Source organism: Rhincodon typus, chromosome 1 (genome assembly GCF_021869965.1).
Source record: "Rhincodon typus isolate 14 chromosome 1, sRhiTyp1.1, whole genome shotgun sequence".
Lineage (NCBI taxonomy): Eukaryota > Metazoa > Chordata > Chondrichthyes > Orectolobiformes > Rhincodontidae > Rhincodon > Rhincodon typus.
In genome coordinates this window covers 104052266-104071972 of record NC_063332.1, presented here as the reverse complement: position 1 = coordinate 104071972, position 19707 = coordinate 104052266, and the positions used below count along the sequence as shown (strand labels likewise).

Here is a 19707-nt window from a genome sequence, read left to right as displayed (position 1 = left end):
CATTTCTGCTCCTATGATGCTGCTTGGCCTGCTGTGTTCATCCAGCCCTGCACCTTGTTGTCTCTTATCCATCAGGACTCAGATCGAAAGTTCATGTGATTTAGCAGACACTTACACATTTGAAACTATTGCAACTCTCACATCCACACTGTACAGTTTGAACATGGAGTTATGCATTTATGACAGTCACAACACTTACAAATTGTATCACACTCACTGACACACTTCTCTCTCTCCTGCAGCACAAGGTTGTGCGTATCCAAAGGCAGAAGGAGCTAACTGAAGGTGGAGAAACATATGGAAAACTGAAAATCAGTGCTTGAATGTGTCATTCAACCCATTGAGCCCATTCTGCCATTCAACATAACCTTGGCTCTATCTCAATGCCATATTCCACTCTGTCCCCATACTCCTTGATATCTTTAGCCTTTAAAGAAATATTTCTTTCTTAAATATATTTAGTGACTTGGCTTCCATAACTTTTTGTAGTAGAGAATTTTACAGGTTCAGCATCATTTGAGTGAAGATCCTTTATCGTCTCAGTCTGAATTGGCGTACTACGTATCCTGAGACTGGGACCCCTCGCTCTAAGACTGCAGGTGAGTGGAAACTTCATCCTTGCTTCTGGTCTGTCCAGCTCTGACTGAAGTTTGTACCTTCTCATTCTTCTAACTCCAGTGAATACAGGCCCAACTGACCCAATCTCTCCTTATATGATGACAAACCGACCAACACAGGAATCAATCTGTTGAACTTTCACTGCACTCCCTCTATGGCAGTATATTTTATTTTAGGTAAGGAGATCAAGATTGTACACAGTACTCCAGGTGTGGTCTCACCAAGGCCCTGTACAACTGCTGTAAGACTTTTGTAATCAAATCCTAATGTGTGAAGGCCAACACTATTTGGCAATAGCAAATACCATTTGCCTTTCTAACTGCTTGCTGCATGTCTCACCTTCCCAGAGAAGACAGTGTTGGCCATTATTGGGATAGCTGCTGCTGATGGCATGGTCAGTGGCAAGTTTGGAACCATTGAAGGGATGGCATCCTCGTCCCTAATCCTCTCTCTTTCATGCCATTCCCTCATCATTCTACAATATCTTGTACAGGCTACACATGACATAATCATGTACTTCTTCCTTACCAATCTTCATTGATTCAATAGAAAACTGGGTGGATGATCCATCACACCATTTTCATGCCCTCTTGTCAAGCTGATGATCTACTCCAATATCAAAAATTATTTGAACCATCTTCTCCCTCATGGGAAATGCTTACTGTTTTAACATTCACTTTCAACAGGAAGTTGCTGACAGATGTCAACCTGGAGACTCTTGGTGAGTGATACTATTGCAGATCTCACAAAGATCTCCCTTCCTATAGCCTACTTTGGAGATGTCTGCATGACACCTGGGTGTCACAGGTTTTCCTTTCTTTAACACTGCTGGACCATTGTTGAAGATCAGGAAAGACATTCACTACTCAACATCAGATATACAGTTTTCATCAGAAAGGTGAAATATGAAGTGTTTAGCAGACAGGGATCAATTTAAAATGTACATTTGTGCTATAAGGTGATTTCCAGCTTCTCATAGTTTAGTGTTACTTGGAGGAGGAATTGAAAATCTATTTTCACCACACATACCTTCTCTTCTTAAAGTGTCTCTCAATGTACCCACACTGGAATTGGAGTGATGAGGTGTGAAAGACCTGGTCTTCCTTGAGCTCAGCCCAGCTTCCAAAAGCCAGGGCAATGGATTTGATGATTTCCTTATGATATTTCCGTGGTTTAAATTGGTCCATAATAAGTCCTCTGGAGCTGTCAGTCCAGACTGTCTGGAACTGTTGATGTTACGTCCAACAGGTGTGAGACTAATCAGTGACTGGGTTACACCTGCCCCCTTAACGTTAATCACTTAAAATATTAGCCATAACTTAGAAACCACAGATTCCTCAGGGACTGAAGTCCGAAGCTAGATCTGTTCAAATAGGAAAGCTGGAATGCTTGAGTATTAACATCACTATCAGAATAGCAGAAAGATGCTGAGGTGGTTCCACAGGGCATTGTTGGTAAGCCCTGGAGTTGTTTTTTATTTATTAGTGACACGATGATGTAAGGTAATAAACTTTCAGCTTAAATAATAGGGGCCTTTGTCTCAGACCTTTCCATGCCTCTTTATTTTGACATATTATTGAGTATTGTGATATAAATGGTGCTGTTTTAAAGAGGTACTTGTTTGACTCATAATAGACTGAGCCAAAACTTCCTCCTCAATCCGACTCAAGCAGCTCTATATGCAGCATTGCACATCAGCATTCTGATCATTGGTTAGTGATGATGGTTCAATTTTACTGTCAAGAGAACTGCCTCAGCTTTAAGCTCTTACAAAAGGTGCAATGATATAAATAAAGGTGAAAAATATTCCTTTAATCCAATGGACTATCTGAGCACTTTATAATGGCTTGCTTCAAGTTGGTTGTAGGTTTATCACATTGGGCATGATGTTTCCTGCTGCTATACTTGAGTTTATCTCACCTCTGTTATCTAAAGGCATTTCACATCCAAATAATGTCACACAATTTGTATTCACGTGAAGCTGAAGATCATTGTAACCTGTGTAACACAAGCGGTCTGCTACAAAACCAGGAATGGAATGACATTTCCATAGAATGTAAATACATTTACATGCACACAGGATGAAAACCTCACCCTGGACAAGCTTTCACAGGATTTGATTTGTTTTGATTTATTATTGTCACATGGAATGAGATATAGTGGAAAGTATTGCTTTGCTTGCTAATCAGATAAATCAAACCTATGCCTGATGGAAGAGGGTGGAAGAGAGTATACCCAGGGTGGGAGGGGTCTTTGGTTATGTTGGCTGCTTTCCCGAGGCTGCGGGAGGTGTATATGGAGTCAGTGGACGGAATGCTGGTTTGCGAGATGGAATGGGCTGCGTTCACAACTCTCTGTAATTACTGGCAATCTTGGGCAGAGCAGTTGCCATACCAAGCTGTGATGCATCTGGATAGGATGCTTTCAATGGTGCATGTATAAAAATTGGTAAGAGTCATTGTTGACATGTTGAATTTCCTTAGACTTCTGAGGAAGTAGAGATGTTGGTGTGCTTTCTTGGATGTGAATCCTGAAGGTGAGCAGTTGGATTCAGTGAGTATTGGCTTTGCTCCACTGGAAGCTGACTTTGCTGAATCCATAACATTTTAAAAAGCATATCAATGTGGATTTCTCATTTCAAAATAAATGCAAACGATGATATGTTTGAAGACAGAGGGCTGGGAACATAAGAACTTTGGTTACAAATCCTCCAGTCAGTAAAAATGGTCAGCCAGCCATATGAGCACCAGACTAACCAGACCTGCCTGTTGTGCTTAATGTCAAAGCATTAGGGTGTTAATGGTAGGATTTCAGCTTTAGTGGGAGGTAATGGCCTAGCTGTATTATCACCAAACTACTAATTCAGAGACCCTTGTAATGTTCTTGGGATCGGGTTCGAATTCTGCCATGGCAGTAGATGGAATTAGAATTCAATAAATATTTGGAATGAGGCATCTAATGATGACCATTGTCGATTATCAGAAAAACACATCTGGACCACTAATGTTTTTCAGGGAAGGAAACTGTCATGACTACCTGGTCTGGCCTACACGTGACTCCAGACCCACAGCAATGTGGTTGACACATAACAGTCCTCTGGGAAATAAGGGGTGGTAATAAATGCTGACCTGGACAGTGATGGCCTCATCCCATGAATGAATTAAAAAAAAAAGAGAGAAGTCAGACAAGACTTGTATTTCAAAGTGCAAGAGAGTTGTGAAATAATTTAGCATGAAAGGTCATTGATGTGGACATAATGAATGGGTTTAAGGAAAGAGATAGTGATTGAGATGTGCACTGAGAAGGGATTTATGTATAACAGTTGAAGGCTTTGTTGAGCAAAATGCATTTCTTAAACAGATTCTAAAAACACAACCTTTTGATCTGGACAACTCTGACCATCTTGAAACTCATCAGCTCAGGACCAATCTCGCATCCATAATGCTTTTGAAGTCACTTCTAATTATTAACTAATCGAAAGGAAGCTGCAATGATTGAAATAACACACAACACTAACCTTTGCTCCATAACGGCCTGGCATCCCCAGTTCACCTGGCTCCCCCTGGTCCAGGTCACACAGTAACAGGCAATGCAAAAGGGGTGGGATAGGACAAAAGGATAAAAAGGAAACATTACGTTATCTTGTGAACAAAGACTATTAAGAAGAATGGTTAGTAATATAATTTAATATAAATGTTACATTTAAATAACAATCCTGATTTCAGCCGATGTGCTCTGCACATTCGAATGAGTGGATTTAATTAAGTTGCAATGCCACGTGCGTCCTTTTGATTTCTGTTTGTTGGAGTGATATTAAATTAAATATAGCCAGAATTCTTCTGCATTAATTCTCCAAGTAATGGTTTATAAGTTATAAATCTTTTAATAGAGTTGATAAAAAAAACGCATAGTGGGCAGTATTTGTCAGTTGATTGCTGCTCAATCCCTGCTCTCACTCCAGGAGCTACACTGAGATACTGTCTCTTAGGATTACAGTGTAGACCCCTCTCCTAGGGTGACCATAAGGTACGGCCGATCTGTACCGTTTCCCGGGGTTACAATGAGGTACGGCCGATCTGTGCCATCTCCCAGGGTTACAGCGGGGTACAGCCGAACTGTACCATCTCCCGGGGTTTCAGTGAGGTACAGCTGATCTGTACCATCTCCTGGGGTTACAGTGGGGTACGGCCGATCTGTACCATTGCCCAGGCTTACATTGGGGTACGGCTGATCTGTACCATTGCCCAGGGTTACAGTGAGGTGCAAACAATTTGGTGATGCTGCAACACAGAGCTACATGGATGCTCAATGGTGGTGGTAGCATGCTGTAGACTGGGTCGAGGTATCCTCCAGGCAATACACCCTGTCTGGAGCACTGCTATTCCCAGTCATGGAAGTTGGTAAACAGCTTTACAGTTAACTAGATGAGCAGGATGTTCAAAGAACATCCAAATACACAATAATTGCAGAGCACAGCATCAGAATGCACAAAATGACATGTTTGTAACTATTCTCAGTAAGAACTGCCAAGTGGATAATTCATCTCGCCTCCTCCTGAGGCTCCTCACCAACATAACTTTCAATCTTCTTATAGTCTGTGCCTGATTACGTGGGTGGACCCTCATTTGTGTTGTACAAACACACATTGCAAATTAAGGGGCTGGCTTGTGTGCAGCCTGTGGGTGAGCACTTTTGGGTTGCTCTACAGAGGTGTATCTTAGAAAGAATATTGGCCTTCACCATCACCAGTGCCAGAGCTGTGGGATAGAGGGAAGCAGTTGTAAACAGAGTACCGCTGAACATTAGAAAGCTCAGGTGAAGAAATTACTGTGACCAGAATGTCTCAAGCATCTGGAAAGTCTAAAGTAAGACAAGTTGTGGCAAAACTGGCACAGACTGTTTACCAGGTATTGAATGTCTTGAGGTTAGTAGCTAAACCAACAAGGCCAAAGTCAATTACCTCCCTGTACAATTAGCAGCCTTACATGTGTTGTATTAGTGGGACTGGGCATAAATAAATAAACTTCCATATTTAAAGATGTTACTGGAACTGTCAATGTTTATTTCAGCCTTAGATTAAATTATACTCAGGCCAAAAAGTAATAAATGCATTAGAAACCCAGGAGACAGTAGAGGATCCTTCATGAATGACCTATATTAATTAGCATAATTGTAAGTATTGAACTATGAAAGATTACCTATTTAAGGATTATATTGTGGTTGGAGTCTTGGGTGAGATCCTATCAGTTTTCATTACAGTCAAGGGAAGATTTAACATGAGCAAAAGCAATGCAATTACCAAGGCAGGCAGAGGTGAGAAAGCAGAACTGAGTTTTTATCTGAGGCAAAAGGAATTCTTCTTGGAGAAGACCAATTGAGGCAGTACAGTTTGTGAGGTACAGGACTGAAAATGCATTGAAACAGAAGCTAAGAAAGCACAAAGGGTGGTGCTGCCATTACACAATGTTCTTTCTGCGGTGGGTAAAGTAATATTGGAGGTGAAGATTGGCCTGCAGAGTGGCAGTCCAGCAAGAAGACTGGACACTTTAAAACTGTCTGCCACAGCAATAAAGAGATAAACTGGAAAAGAAAATGTAACCAGAACAAGTAACATTCAAGACATTGAAGAACTCAAAAGCAATGGGATAAAATTTCTGGGAGAAACTTCCTCTAAGACATCAACTATTTAACTCCAGGGACTGGAACAGTTGACTGTGACACTGCAGTATAAAGGAGTAGAAATCAGAGACACAAAATGTGATTTAAAATCGAGAGTGTTCATTACTGAGCCAGAAAGCTTGCGCAGATCTGTAACTAATTTATAAGGTTCATGAGTTGGAACACCTGGGAAACCAAAAAGGATTCAGAGTGTAATTCACAAAATTGCTTATTGGCTTTGAATGGCTAAAATAGCTTCCCATATCATGTTGAGTTCAGATGCCAAACCTGTGTGCTTATTCACTCCAAGGAAAGTTTCGCATTTAGTTTTAAGGAAGATGAAGCAAAAAAAGATTAGCAACGCTACATCCAAGAGTGGTTTCACCAGTGACACAGTCAATGAATTGGTGTTTTGGCATAGTACCAAAACCAAATGGCTCACTATGAATTTGTGATAGGAACAGAAAGTGCTGGAGAAACCCAGCGATTATGACAGCATCTGTGGAAAGAGAAACAAAGTTAACATTGGGAGTCCAGTATGTCTCTTCTTCTGACAAATCTGTGTTGATCGCACACAATTAGACAAAGCAGTGGAAAGGTAGATCCAGCTTATGGCATCATTAAATGAAAGTTTGGTGAAGCTAACAAAAAGCACAATTTTCAGCAAACTTCATGCTAAAAGTGGCTTTAGAAACTGCACTTAGATAAAGAATCCAAATTATTGACAATGTTACCATATCAATTGGAATGTAATGCTTTTACAGGCTACCTCTGACACTATATAAACACCAGAAATTTTTATTAAAACAGTGATGTACATCCTGTAAGGATTAAAAGGTGTTATCTGTCATTTGGATGACGTTCTAATCCATAATTCCACCATATCTGAACATGACGACAGAGTGGAGCCGTGTGTTTAAATGCTGGCAAGAAGCAGGTCACACTCTGCACGAAAAACGTGTGTTCTCACAACATACCATTAATCTTTTGGGACACATCAATCATGCTATAGGCATCAGGGCTGATCAACAAAAGACTAAAACCATCCAAGATTTCCCCCCATCTCACAACATCGCAGTACAGCAGAGATACTGCAGGGGAACAGTTAACTGAGTGGGGATCTTTTTAACAAGCTTGGCACAAGAATTGTGAATTGCTGTGACATTTGCTCAGTCAGAATCAAGCATGGTGTAGGCATAAAAATCAATTGAAGTACTTTGAGAGAATAAAGGAAATGTCTATTTCATCAGACATACAACTTCACTATGACCCAGAACTAAGAACAATAGTAGCTACAGATGCATTGTCAACTGGACTAAGAGTTGTACTTTTTCAAATACAGAAAGATGGAAAGTGTAGACTGGTTTGCATCCAGAACTTGCCTGAAATGAAGAAAAACATGCAGAGATTGAAAATGAAGCACTGGCAGCTATATAAGTTTGTGAAAAAAAAATCAGATTGCATCTTCGATCTGAAATTTACCATTGAAACAGACCACAAAATATTGGCACCATTGTTAAATGTCAAGGAACTGGTGAGGCCAGTGAGAATACAGAGACTTCACTTACGAATAATGAGGTGCAATGCTACAACTAAGTATGTTCAAGGAAAATCTCAAATTATAGTGGACACTTTACCATGCATTCTTACTAAATAACCAGCACAAAAGGATAAGCATTTTATCTAAGAAGTACAGTCCTTGACTTCTTTTATGACAAGGCTACCTGCAGCATCCAAGTGATCAGAAGCTTAGAAAAAGATAAAGAATGTGCATTAAATGATGGTCAAAATATATTTCAAGCAATCCCATTCCAAAACAATACTCTGTGCAGTGAAGACATCTTAGTTTCACAGATTTCATTGCTAATCTATAATGGAGGATGCTTTTCCAAAAACCCTCAGACTTGACCTTCTTCAGTGGATCTAGTGACATCACTTAGCTGTTAGAAAGTAAAGAGGTCAAGCATAAACTCCATGTGGAGGTATGAAATGTTAAGAGACATGGAACTTCAAGAACGTTGGAAGTATGATTTTTAACTGCATAATCTGCATCGGCAATGCATCAATAAGAATGAAAAGAAACACTCATCATATCTTCATTCCATTTGTTATATATGGGAACACCACCACCTCCAAATTCCCCTCCAAGTCACTCACCATCCCGACTTGGAAATATATCGCCGTTCCTTCACTGCCGCTGGGTCAAAATCCAGTGATAGCATTGTGGGTCAGCCCACAGCAGGAGGAATGCAATGGTTCAAGAAGGCAGCTCACCACCACCTTCTCAAGGGCAACTAGGGATGGGCAAGAAATGCTGGCCAACCAGCAATGCCCACATCCCACAAAATGAATAATAAGAAAAAAAAAATCCAAGATGGATTGAGGTTGCATGGATTCACCTCAGAAGCTCTTACTTTCTTCCTCAAGGAAATTCTTATAGCATGGGGCATGCCAGGAATAGCTGTTTCAGATAATTTCAGCTAATGGTCCACAATTTTCCAATGAATATTTCAAAATAACTTTGCAGAATCCTAGAGGTTTGTGCACATCACCAGTTCACCTAAATATGCACAGGCGAATGGCGACTGGAATAAGGATAATCAAAGCTTGTTGAAGATGAATGAGGGCTTTGACTTGGCCCTACTGAGTTATCACTATGCACCACTACAAAACGGTCTTGTCCTGTGCAAACTCTTGATGGGCATAAAAAACCAAGGACCAAGCTCTGCTTTCCTACACATACTCATACCAAGTGCAATGCTAATAGATAGAAAGACAGTGTGAAAAAGCAAGCAGTACCAAGTAAGTCAAGCCATAAACTATATATTAGAGTCTATAACTTACCAAATCCCCAGACAGGAGGGTTGACATGGATCTGGGATCAAAATCGTGAAGGTACAATGGAAATAGCCCAACTATCCAGAGGTCCAGAAAAATAACTTGAATATAGAGCTGGTACTCTCTGATGACTCGAACACTTACTTGCACAATGCAAATAAAACTGTTGTATGCTATAGCATTTCAAGTACGCAGTAAATAGTTCTTAAATGTCTTGAGAGTTCATGCCTTTCTCACTCTTTTAGACATGGAGCTCTGGATTCCCATCATGGTGTGGGTGAAAAAAGCCTTCCCTCAAATCATTTCTAAACCTCCTACTCCTTAGCTTAAAACTGTTTCCCCTGGTTACTGAACCCTTTAGTAAATTGAAAGGTTTCTTTCTATCTATCCTGTCTATGCCCTCAGAACTTTGTACACCTCAATTTGATCTTGTCCCCCCACCCCACCCCTCAGCCTTTTCTGCTCTTAGGAAAATAACTCCGGCCTATCTGGTCCCTCTTCAGAAATCAATTACTCCAGTCCAGGCAACATCCTGGCGAATTTCTTCTGTACTCTCTCTCGTGCAAACAAATCTTTCCTATCATGTGGTGATCAGAATGTACACAGTATTCCAGCTGTAACCTAACTAACAGCTCCATCATAACCACTTGCTCTAGTGTTCCCTGCCTCAACTCGTAAAGACAAGAATCCCATGTGCCTTCTTAACAACCTTATTTACCTGTCCTTCTGCCTTCAAGAATCCATGCACATAAACATCAAGGTCCCTCTGGTCCTCTGTACTTCCTAGGTTCCTACCATTCATCATGTGCTGCTTGCATTGTTTGTCCTCCCAAAATGCATCAGCTCACACTTTTCAGGATTAAATCCAATTTACCACTGTTCAGCCCATCTGACCAGCCTGTCTCCATCATCCTGTGGTTTAAGGCTTTCCTCCTCATGGCTTACCACACCACCAATTTTCATGTCATCTGCGAACTTACTGATGATATGGTTTACATCCACGTCCTGACCAGTTTGATGGGCCAATCCTTTAACAGCCCTCTTCCAGAAGTAATTCGAACCCGGGTAGGATGAGACCCTCAAGTTTTAATTGACTAAAGGTAGAATTAATTGACAGAAGAGCAGGAAGGTTCAGCTTGGGCCTTCCTGCCCGGAAATTCATTCCTGTGGCGGTGGGAAGGCAGCAGCTAGATCCCCTCCTATCACCTTCCCTGCCGTTTTTCAGATTCCATGCAGAGATTCTAAGGGAGACGTAGGATGAACATAAATCATGCATATTGTCAGGGATTGGGAGGAGATGTACAGTAAACAGTTAGCAGTCAGCCTGTATCAGCTGTAATTTAAGAGATTACTTGTTGTGGACTAAGGATGAAGTTGTTTTAGTGCACACTATGTGCTAAGCTTAATATTGTAAATAGTTAATGTGATGTTACATAAAAAGGTAAGCTGAGCAACTGCTTAGACTCAACTGTCTCTCTAAATCCTAACAAGGACACTTGTTCGGATCTAAAGCCCACTGCCATGAAAACAGAAGGATAGGCCAGGGGATCATTCACCTGTCTTTGGAGGATTTTTTGGTTTGAAAATTTATTGAAAATGTAACTTTAATAATTCACGCCTTCATGATGCATCATGAAAGAGTAAATAGACAAGAATGGTCTTATTTTAAAAAAACTGCTCTCTGGTTTTTCAAAGTTAAAACTTATTTGGTATCCTGCTGTCAAACTAAAAGGAGACAATTTTTTTCTTGAATGACCGGCTGACTGTTAATTTATTTTTGTTTAATCTCTAAATAGGAGATAGTGCTCCGTGAAGATGCACAAACAAGAGGAGCTGGCCCTGAATTGAAAACCACACCAGTTTCATTGCATTGCAAAGCTATTTGCACAGAACAGTTATGGAGACCAGAGTGTGCAACTGAAGACAAGTTCTTCCAGCCTGATAACAGGGCATTGTTTAAACTGAGTTGTTTTTTGGCCACATAGTGACAGACTCTCAATTGTCAATGATCTCCTGTTTCAGTTTAACAGCAGAAATAATGATAGATCTGTCAGCCCTTCCAGCGGACAGCACAGACACCAACAACCCATTTCCTGTGTGGAACTAAAGGTGGAATCTGGAGATATGTGTGATATGCTGCAAATGAACAGCTTAGAGCTTTAAACATCACGTTCAGTGGTGTGAACAGGAACAAGATAAAACCTCCTGGGTAAAACAGTCAGCTAACCTTTGGGCCTGAAGGTCCAGGCTGGCCTATTTCACCTCTTCCTGGTGGCCCTCCATCTCCTTTCTCTCCCTGTTAAAAATACCAAAGAACAAACAACATCATAGATATGTTGACACAGGTTTCTCTGCAACAGCAAGGTTCTCAGCGTATCCTGCAAATTCTGACACATTGATCTCGGCATTGGTGACTTACTCCACATTTCCTTGTATTTCCAAAGAGGATACACACGAGGAGCACAGTGGCCTATCAGAGGTGATGTCACTGATAGTTAAGTCTTTACCATTTTCCAAAAGAAGCTACACTTCTGCACATGAAGCAGACTTCATGCAGTTTCTGAAGAAGTGCATCACCTAGTTGTTTCATCATTAATTTGGAAGGAAATCATCATCAAAATCAGTTTTTATTGTGCACTGTGTTACACTTTTTTTTATTTTAAACTTGAAATTTGGAGTTTTCGTTCACTTTTCTGAATTGGGCTTGGCATAATTGAACAATACAACTTCTCTGTATTATGAACCAAATATATTTTGGGTTAATTTTTCAAATGGATACAAGGTCAGTGCTCTCTGTAGTTAGCAGCCTCTTGCACACAATTACAACAATCTCACCTTTGTTCCTGGTAACCCAGGCAGCCCGGGTTCTCCCTGAGGTCCCCAAAATCCTGCTTCACCCTAAAATAAAAGTCAAAGTTAAAATGTATATGCATTCTAAACATGGGTTTGAACCTTTGTTAAGCTTTTCTCTTTTAAAAAATCAATCATCTGTGTGATTAGTGGTCTAAAAGCTTCCACAAAACAGAAAATAAACAAAAATGTATGCAGCACAGGATTTAAAGAAGAGACTATACAGGAAAGAACTACAATACTTCAAGTGGGCCCCAGTGCTAAGATATCAGCCAATCATAAACAGCCAGTCAGCCAGAAGCAATGCTATGCACAGCAGAAGATGGGGGTAAAAGTGGAACAGTCATATCATCCAGCAGAACACAGTGAACACTCCACATAAAGGCAGTGATTCATTCCTGGATTATTGAAAACAAAATGTACTCCAAATATCGAGGATGTGACACTCGAGTGAGTGCGCTTCATTCCTGCCTGGAGTCCTGGTTTAAGAATGTTTGGGGCTTTGGGCTACCAACTCACCCAATATTGGATCTTGTGAAAAGAGCACACAGGGCTGAATCTGAGCAGCCCATGACCAAGAGCCTGCTTCCTCTACCTCAGGTTACTGGCTGGTTGTGACAGGCAATGCGGTGCTGAAGCAGAGAACGCAGCATGGAGAATGAGGCCTTCTGCAGTGTTCAGGACTCAGTTCAGCAGATGGTAAACAGTGGGCGGCAGAAGCACGCTGACATTTGTTAAATGTGGAAGGTCCTCAGTCAGCATTGTCATCCCAAGGAGCTCCTTCAGATGAAACTCTGTGAGGACCTCTGGGGCATCCCTGCTGAACCCTGTGTGCCTGATCACTGTGCCACACTCTAAAATGCCAACAGGGTCTTGATATTTGACTGTGTCTCCTCAGCTTAGGCCCCATAGACATATGAATTCATCGCTCCCCCCAGCTGTATGAGGCGATAGCGACTTTCAGTGATGTGACTAGCTCAGTGAAAATGGCTAAACTCTAAGCCATGGAGGCCCTGCATGTTTAATAATCTAATTATTAAGGCTTGTATGCTTCAATTGAACTCTTAGATATAAACAGGAGAAAATGAAAGAAACCATCGTAACAAAATAAAAACTTATTTGAGGACTTGACTGAACATCAGATTAAAACAAAGCTGCATGTTGTTATAATTTAAGCAATTGGGAAATGATTTTTCTTTCAAGTAGCTGTAATTCTGAGAACATTCCCTCAATACATCACAAATCTTGCGTTTAACGTTGGTTTCTGTATTTGCTTTTCTAGTTGGGACGCTTTTCTCTAATGATGCCATTGTATGACTATCCTTCAAAGCACACTGTGGATTTATCTTCAAATAAATTTTTCTCTTTGTTCATCCCAGATGTACAAACTAAGCCATAAATGAAAACACTCCAATAGCCTTTCTTATTTTTCCAAAGTTTTCATACAATATCCCCAACAGCTCGTACTAATAAAGAAGAAAGCAGCAACAGCTGGTTAGATATCAGCCAATAGAGAAATCAATGGCAGTACGTCAATCCAAGCCCCTTTCATGCTTTTTCACGATGACAGTAACCTTTCAACTAAGGAGATCCCTATTGACACGCAAATGGAGCTTATAAAAGATGTAATTTGAGACACATATGAGATTTGAATGATGACATCTATCTTAAATTGAAAATATGCATAACATAACACCAGTAAAAAAAATGGATTATTCATCACAGTTGGAGAAAGGTGTGAATTCCTACTCTGTATTTGAGGACTCTGCTGCAATTGTTTCTTAAGCTTCAAAATTTTCAACACTCTATTTATTTACTTTTTCTGTCAATAAGTTGTTCACTTTCATGAGGTAATTTGTTGATCTGTATGTGTGGTTATTATTGCACACAGATGGATAATGTTAACGTTTAGGAAAAGGTTGGTGAAGACGTGCTACTGTCTGCTACATCACGTCATTCTTACTCGGAGCCTGAACTCTGGAATTTTTATCTCTCTATTAGCCCTCCTTTCAAGAGTCATGTATTGAAGGCACAAGGTTGATGAGAAACATGGAACATAGAAACATAGAAGATAGGAGCAGGAGTAGGCCATTCAGCCCCTTAAACCAGCTCCACCATTCATTCTGATCATGGCTGATCATCTAGCTCAGTACCCTAATACCGCCCTCCCCCCATATCTCTTGTGCCATAAGGGCAATATCTTTACCTCCTTCTTGAAAATACAATGTTTTGACCTCAATCCCTCTCTGCGGTAGCGAATTCCATAGGCTTACCACTCTTTGGGTGGAGAATTTTCTCTTCATCTCAGTCTTAAAAGATTTATCCCTTGTACTTAAACTATGACCAGAAACCACCACCCCCCCACCTCTCAACCCCCAACCCCCGGTTCTGGACACCCCCACAATTGAGAACATCCTTCTACATCTAACCTGTCTAGTCCTGTTAGAATTTTATAGGTTTCTAAACAATCTCCCCTCATTCTTCTAAGCTCAAATGAATACAATCCTAACCAACTCAATCTCTGCTCATATGCAGCTTTGCCATACCAGTAACCAGTCTGATAAACCTTTGCTGCCTCCCTGTGTAGTAAGAACATCCTTCCACAGATAAGGAGACCAAAACTGCACACAATGTTCCAGACATGGTCTCACCAATGCCCTGTATAATTGCAGCAAGACATCTTTGTTCCTGTATTCAAAGCCTCTTGCTATGATGGCAAATACAACATTTGCCTTCTTTACTGCCTGCTGCACCTAAGCACTTAGTGACTGGTGTACAAGGACACCCAGGTCTTGTTGAACATTCCCCTCTCTCCAATTTACAGCCACCCAAATGATAATCTGCCTTCCTATTTTTGCCATTTACCTACATTACATTGCATCCACAATGCATTTTCCCGCTCACTCAGCCTGTCCAAATCACAATGCACCGCTCCAACCAACTTTGTGTCATCTGCAAATTTTGAGATATTACATTTAGTTCTCTCATCTAAACTATTAACATATATTGTGGACAGCTGGGGCCCCATCACTGATCCCTTGGTATTTACTAGTCACTCACTGCCATTCAGCAAAGGTGTTATCAACCCAAATCTTCCTGATTAATTTTGTTTGTTCTTTACTCTTTTCAATCTTGGTAGTTTCTTGAACGATTGATCTTGACCTTTCAGCTTACTTTTTCGATAATACTTCAAGTGTAGCACAATTCCCAATTACTTCAATGGCATTATTAAGAAACAAATAGCATGACACTGATACGATGAATGTAGCCGACACAATCTCTAATAAACCCTTAACCGTTCAGGTAGGTGAACATTTGGAAGAATATTACTGAAGTTTTAAATCTCCAAGAGCACCAGCATGTGAGACTGACATCCCCAATCTCTATTGTAAGGTTCAGGCACAACGTGAGTTGAAAATGCAGCTACAGCATTGGAAGGTGGTATTACTTGTCCCTGATGCATTCCATCATATTGACTGGCAAACTTGGCAATTTGCTAGTGCACACACACGACATGCACACAAACACATGCATTGACACTTATGCACAACAAAGGTGTGAAGTCAGTTTGCAGCTTTGTTGTGATATTCCAGATTTCATAATTAGTCTCTAGTTGATGTAAAGTAGTATAAAGTATCAAATATTATACTCATGAGCTGATGTATGGTTAATTAGTTCTCCATCTGCATGAACACTTTATATTTGATGTATGTGGCAATTAATGTCTCACTTACATTGCTCTGACAGGATTGCAATCGGCTGAAAATATTTGTTCAACTTTTGTTAGCACTGCCTATCAACAAGATCATCTTTTATTTGGTTTCCTTTGCAAATAGGCCTTGAAACCTTGCCACGTTTAATCCTAGTGTAAATGCCAGCATCTGTCTGTTGTTGACAATATCAACAAAGCTTGCAAGGGAGGTCCAGTCTGTTATTATGTAGATAGACCAGGTGGGTATGTTCACTGCTTGCAAAAAGGCGAATAGATGCCTCTCTGGGTTCCTTTATCCACCTAAGTAATATTCTTATGGAGAATACTGGCTCTGCATCTGGCATTTAGCAAACCAGTTCAGTCACTTTTACGTGCTCTCCTGGCCAATAATATCCTGCTAGCCCTGTGAGAAGGAAACTCCTGGCTAGGAGGACCCTCATTCCTCTTGCTCCTTGACTTTGTTTGGAGCAAGTGATAATTTTATTCTTCACCTGATGAAACTGTCAAGAAAGCTGGGATCAAGTTTATGACTCAGTTTGTAATCAACCCACCACATTTCTACAAGGCATATATTAGGGCAATGCCAGAACAGCAACTGTTTTTAACATCAATGTTATCGTTTTACAGATAATGTCACGTTAAAAAGCCTGGCAGGACAATGCATTTCGAACAAATATTATTGATGTTAAATTGGATTGATGCCTTATGAGCCACATTTATTGGAGCAAATAAGAAGGAAAACCAAAAGAGCAGAGGGCATCACTGGGCCAGCATTTATTGTCCATCCCAAGTTGTCAGTGAGAAGGCAGTGGTGAGCTGCCTACTTGAACCATTGCAATCTGATTGGTTGGATGCACCCTCAGTGCTGATAGGGAGTTCCAGGATTTTGCCTCAACAACGCTGGAGGAAAGTCGGTATGTTTCCAAGTTGGGATGGTGAGTTGCTTGGAGGGAAATTTGAATTTGGTGGTGTCTGCATGTATCTTTTGCCCTTGTCCTTTCAGATGGCAGTGGATGTGGGTTTGGAAGGTGCTGTCTAAGGAACCTTGGTGAGTTACTGAAGTACTTCTTACAGTTTGTACACACTGCTGCTACTGAGCTAGGATATTGGTTCCTAGAATACAAAGGTGGCTAGGGATAGATTCTTACACACAGTTATCACTTTAATTTAACAAAGTTTGGGTCTTAATGCAGATAGTAAGTTTAAAATCAAAGTATCACAGACCTGAGGATAACATTTCTAACATAACTTGATTAAATAATTTGCTGTTGAGAGTTAAGATTTCCATTTTAGTTTCCAATTTCCCTCCTATCCCCCTTCACAAGACAGTACCTCTTGCTCTAGCACAACTGCACAAGTGCCTGGTCCCTTCTGAAATCCCAATTTCTATACATGAGCTTGTTTGATGAAGGGAAAAATGACAATGCATCTGTATTTTGGGTCAATGAATGCACTGAACAGAGGACCATTAAAGAAAATTGTCCCTTAAATGAATTCCCATTATTGCCGTCAGTAAGGACAGAATTGAACTAACATAAATTGCCAATCTCCACATCTGAATGTTCAAGGGAAGCATGACAATGGATTGTATTTTGGGTCATTAAGGTCCAGCATGTTGACCACTATTATTTTCATTTTTCATATGAGCATGAATGCTCTTACTAACTCCTTTAAAGACAATCAAGAAAGGATTCAGACTGCAGCCATCAGAGTTCCTGCCCTTTATAAATGTAAGATCAGAATTCAATTAGCCTGATTGGTTTGATTTATTCCAATCCAAATGTTTAACTTTGGTACTAAGACGTTGTTGATCTGCTCTCAGCTTTGAAAAACTGGCATAATTTGGATGATCTCTTTTTGTTTCTCAATAAAATCTACAGAAATAAAAATGGGGGAGAAGTATAATGGGGCAAAGGAATTGATCTTACCCATTTTATATCATTGGCCAAAATCAAAATGACCCCAGTGCCTTTTATTAGGGACGAAGAAAAGAGGATTTACTGTGAAAAACCTAACATATTAATATTCCTGGTCTAATACTGTATGTATACATTATATCTGCTGTGCTCAGTTTTTACAGGAGCCCAGTGTTAACTTTTCCATTGTGTACAGAAAATTTCTTATAAAACAGGTTGAAAATGTCAACCATTACCAAACAACACGACTGAAAATGTGTCTGGCCTACAGTAGCTCATATTTGGATTGTCGCTGGCTGTCGAAGACTTTACTTGGGGGAGAACAATGCTGTTGCAAATCTCGTGGAATTGTAAAGTATTTCCAACAATTCTGAATCTTTGGCTGCCTTTGTTAGACAAATAAACTAGCCACGATCTCAATATATATTTTCCTTTGATATCGCTATCTCAACCCATGAACCCTGCCACCTAAAAGGATAGGATCAGCAGATGCGCCCGTGGGATCATCACCAACTGTAAGTTCCCCTCCACATTGCACACCATGTCTTGGAAATATTATCTGTTCCTTTACTGTCAATGAGTCAAAATCCTGCAACTGCCTCCCTGACTGCACTGTAGGTGTACTTACATCTCAAAAGTTCAGTGGCAATTAGGGGTGGGCAATAAATGCTGGCTCAGTCAGTGAAGCTAATATCCCATGAATGAATTTAAAAATGTGCTGTTATCATGGAAGAAATGCCTAAGAGTTGCTTGCAGACCTAAACACAGCAAACTGTGCTGCATGCACCAGCGTTAAATGAAAAGTTAGTGTAATTTAAAATTGCAGTATTGCTATTGGATGAGATACTATCACTTCTTCTCAGCAGCAAATAGAATGAGGAACAATTCCTCTTCATTTTGCAAACTATTCTTTGCAGAAGAATTTTATAGTGAACGGGAAATACAGACATCTATTTTCTTCAGCTGGTGTGCACTGTGCTATTGCTATAACTGCAGAAGTAAAAGTGTCCATTGAATTTTATACACTGCAGGAGCAATAAGACCAAAAAAATACATGGTGCAAGTGTAACATAAAGAATATTGCTCGTCAAAAAAGGAAAAAAGGAAAATCAAACACTTAGAAGTTTCATATGTCTCCAAATTTACTTCATAATTCTTGAAACTGAATGCATATTTGAACGCTGGCAAATAGTTTGAGATGCAATGCTAAGTGTTGACTGAAAAAGACTGGACTTCAGTAGGTCAAAAAAAAATTTAACCAACATTTACAGTGATGCAGCATGTCATTCCTGAACTTATTTACTGGAACATAAATGAACTAATAACTTTATTAAAAAGACTTTGTTACAATATTTAAAAAATGCTTCATACAGCATCTTTAAGGGGTGAATCAAGGTATTCAAACTAGCAGTTGTGGAGTTTGCTCTGAAATTACCACTTTAAATTAATGCTAATTTTTAAAATTCATTAACAGAGGAAAACGTGTTAGTTTATATTGTACAATTCCAAAGTTGCAATCTCACTTACTTGAAATTAATTGTATTATAGTAATAATATTTACATTTCGTGTTTGGTATCTTGATTTCTTCCCTCTTAAAAATGCATCTGGAAGAAATCTTAAGTAAATTCAGTGGAAGCAAATGTTTTATAAGGACACACTATTGTAAAAGAGACATTGGTACAATGGCAGAAAATGGCAACAGTGCAGGGAAGAGCTAACTGCCAGTGGTCTCAGGAGGGGTACAGGATGGAAACTGAGTTCAGCAAAGGACATAGTGGCAAATCCCTCTGACATTTACTACCACTTTTCCTGGTCAATTACAAACATGAGGGAGGAGGAAAATCTAGCTCATTCTATATATTTTGCATCAATATGAAGCCATCATCAAACTGGATGCAAACTGCATAGAACGTGGCATTTCACTAATCTGGGGTGTTATTCCATGGTTCAGCAAATGTCTTTATAAAGTGAAGCAGTGAATGATATAACAAGGTGTAGAGCTGGATGAACACATCCATGAACACAGAGGAGCAGGAAAGCTGACGTTTCGGGCCTAGACCCTTCTTCAGAAAATATTAGAACTTTAGAAAGCACACATCTTTTCTGAAGAAGGG

General features: G+C 40.1%; 1 protein-coding gene across 1 annotated transcript in view; it reads right to left on the bottom strand.

Annotated features, from left to right (window-relative positions):
* The window catches only part of LOC109917899 (collagen alpha-1(XXV) chain), a 620002-nt gene that overhangs the window by 76192 nt on the left and 524103 nt on the right, over nucleotides 1-19707 (bottom strand). Inside the window, exons 15-17 of the mRNA XM_048603420.1 lie at nucleotides 11950-12012; nucleotides 11342-11410; nucleotides 4136-4180 (exon numbers count right to left, since the gene is read on the bottom strand). Of these exons, the coding sequence (XP_048459377.1) occupies nucleotides 4136-4180; nucleotides 11342-11410; nucleotides 11950-12012 (177 nt within the window). The remainder of the gene's footprint in view (nucleotides 1-4135; nucleotides 4181-11341; nucleotides 11411-11949; nucleotides 12013-19707) is intronic.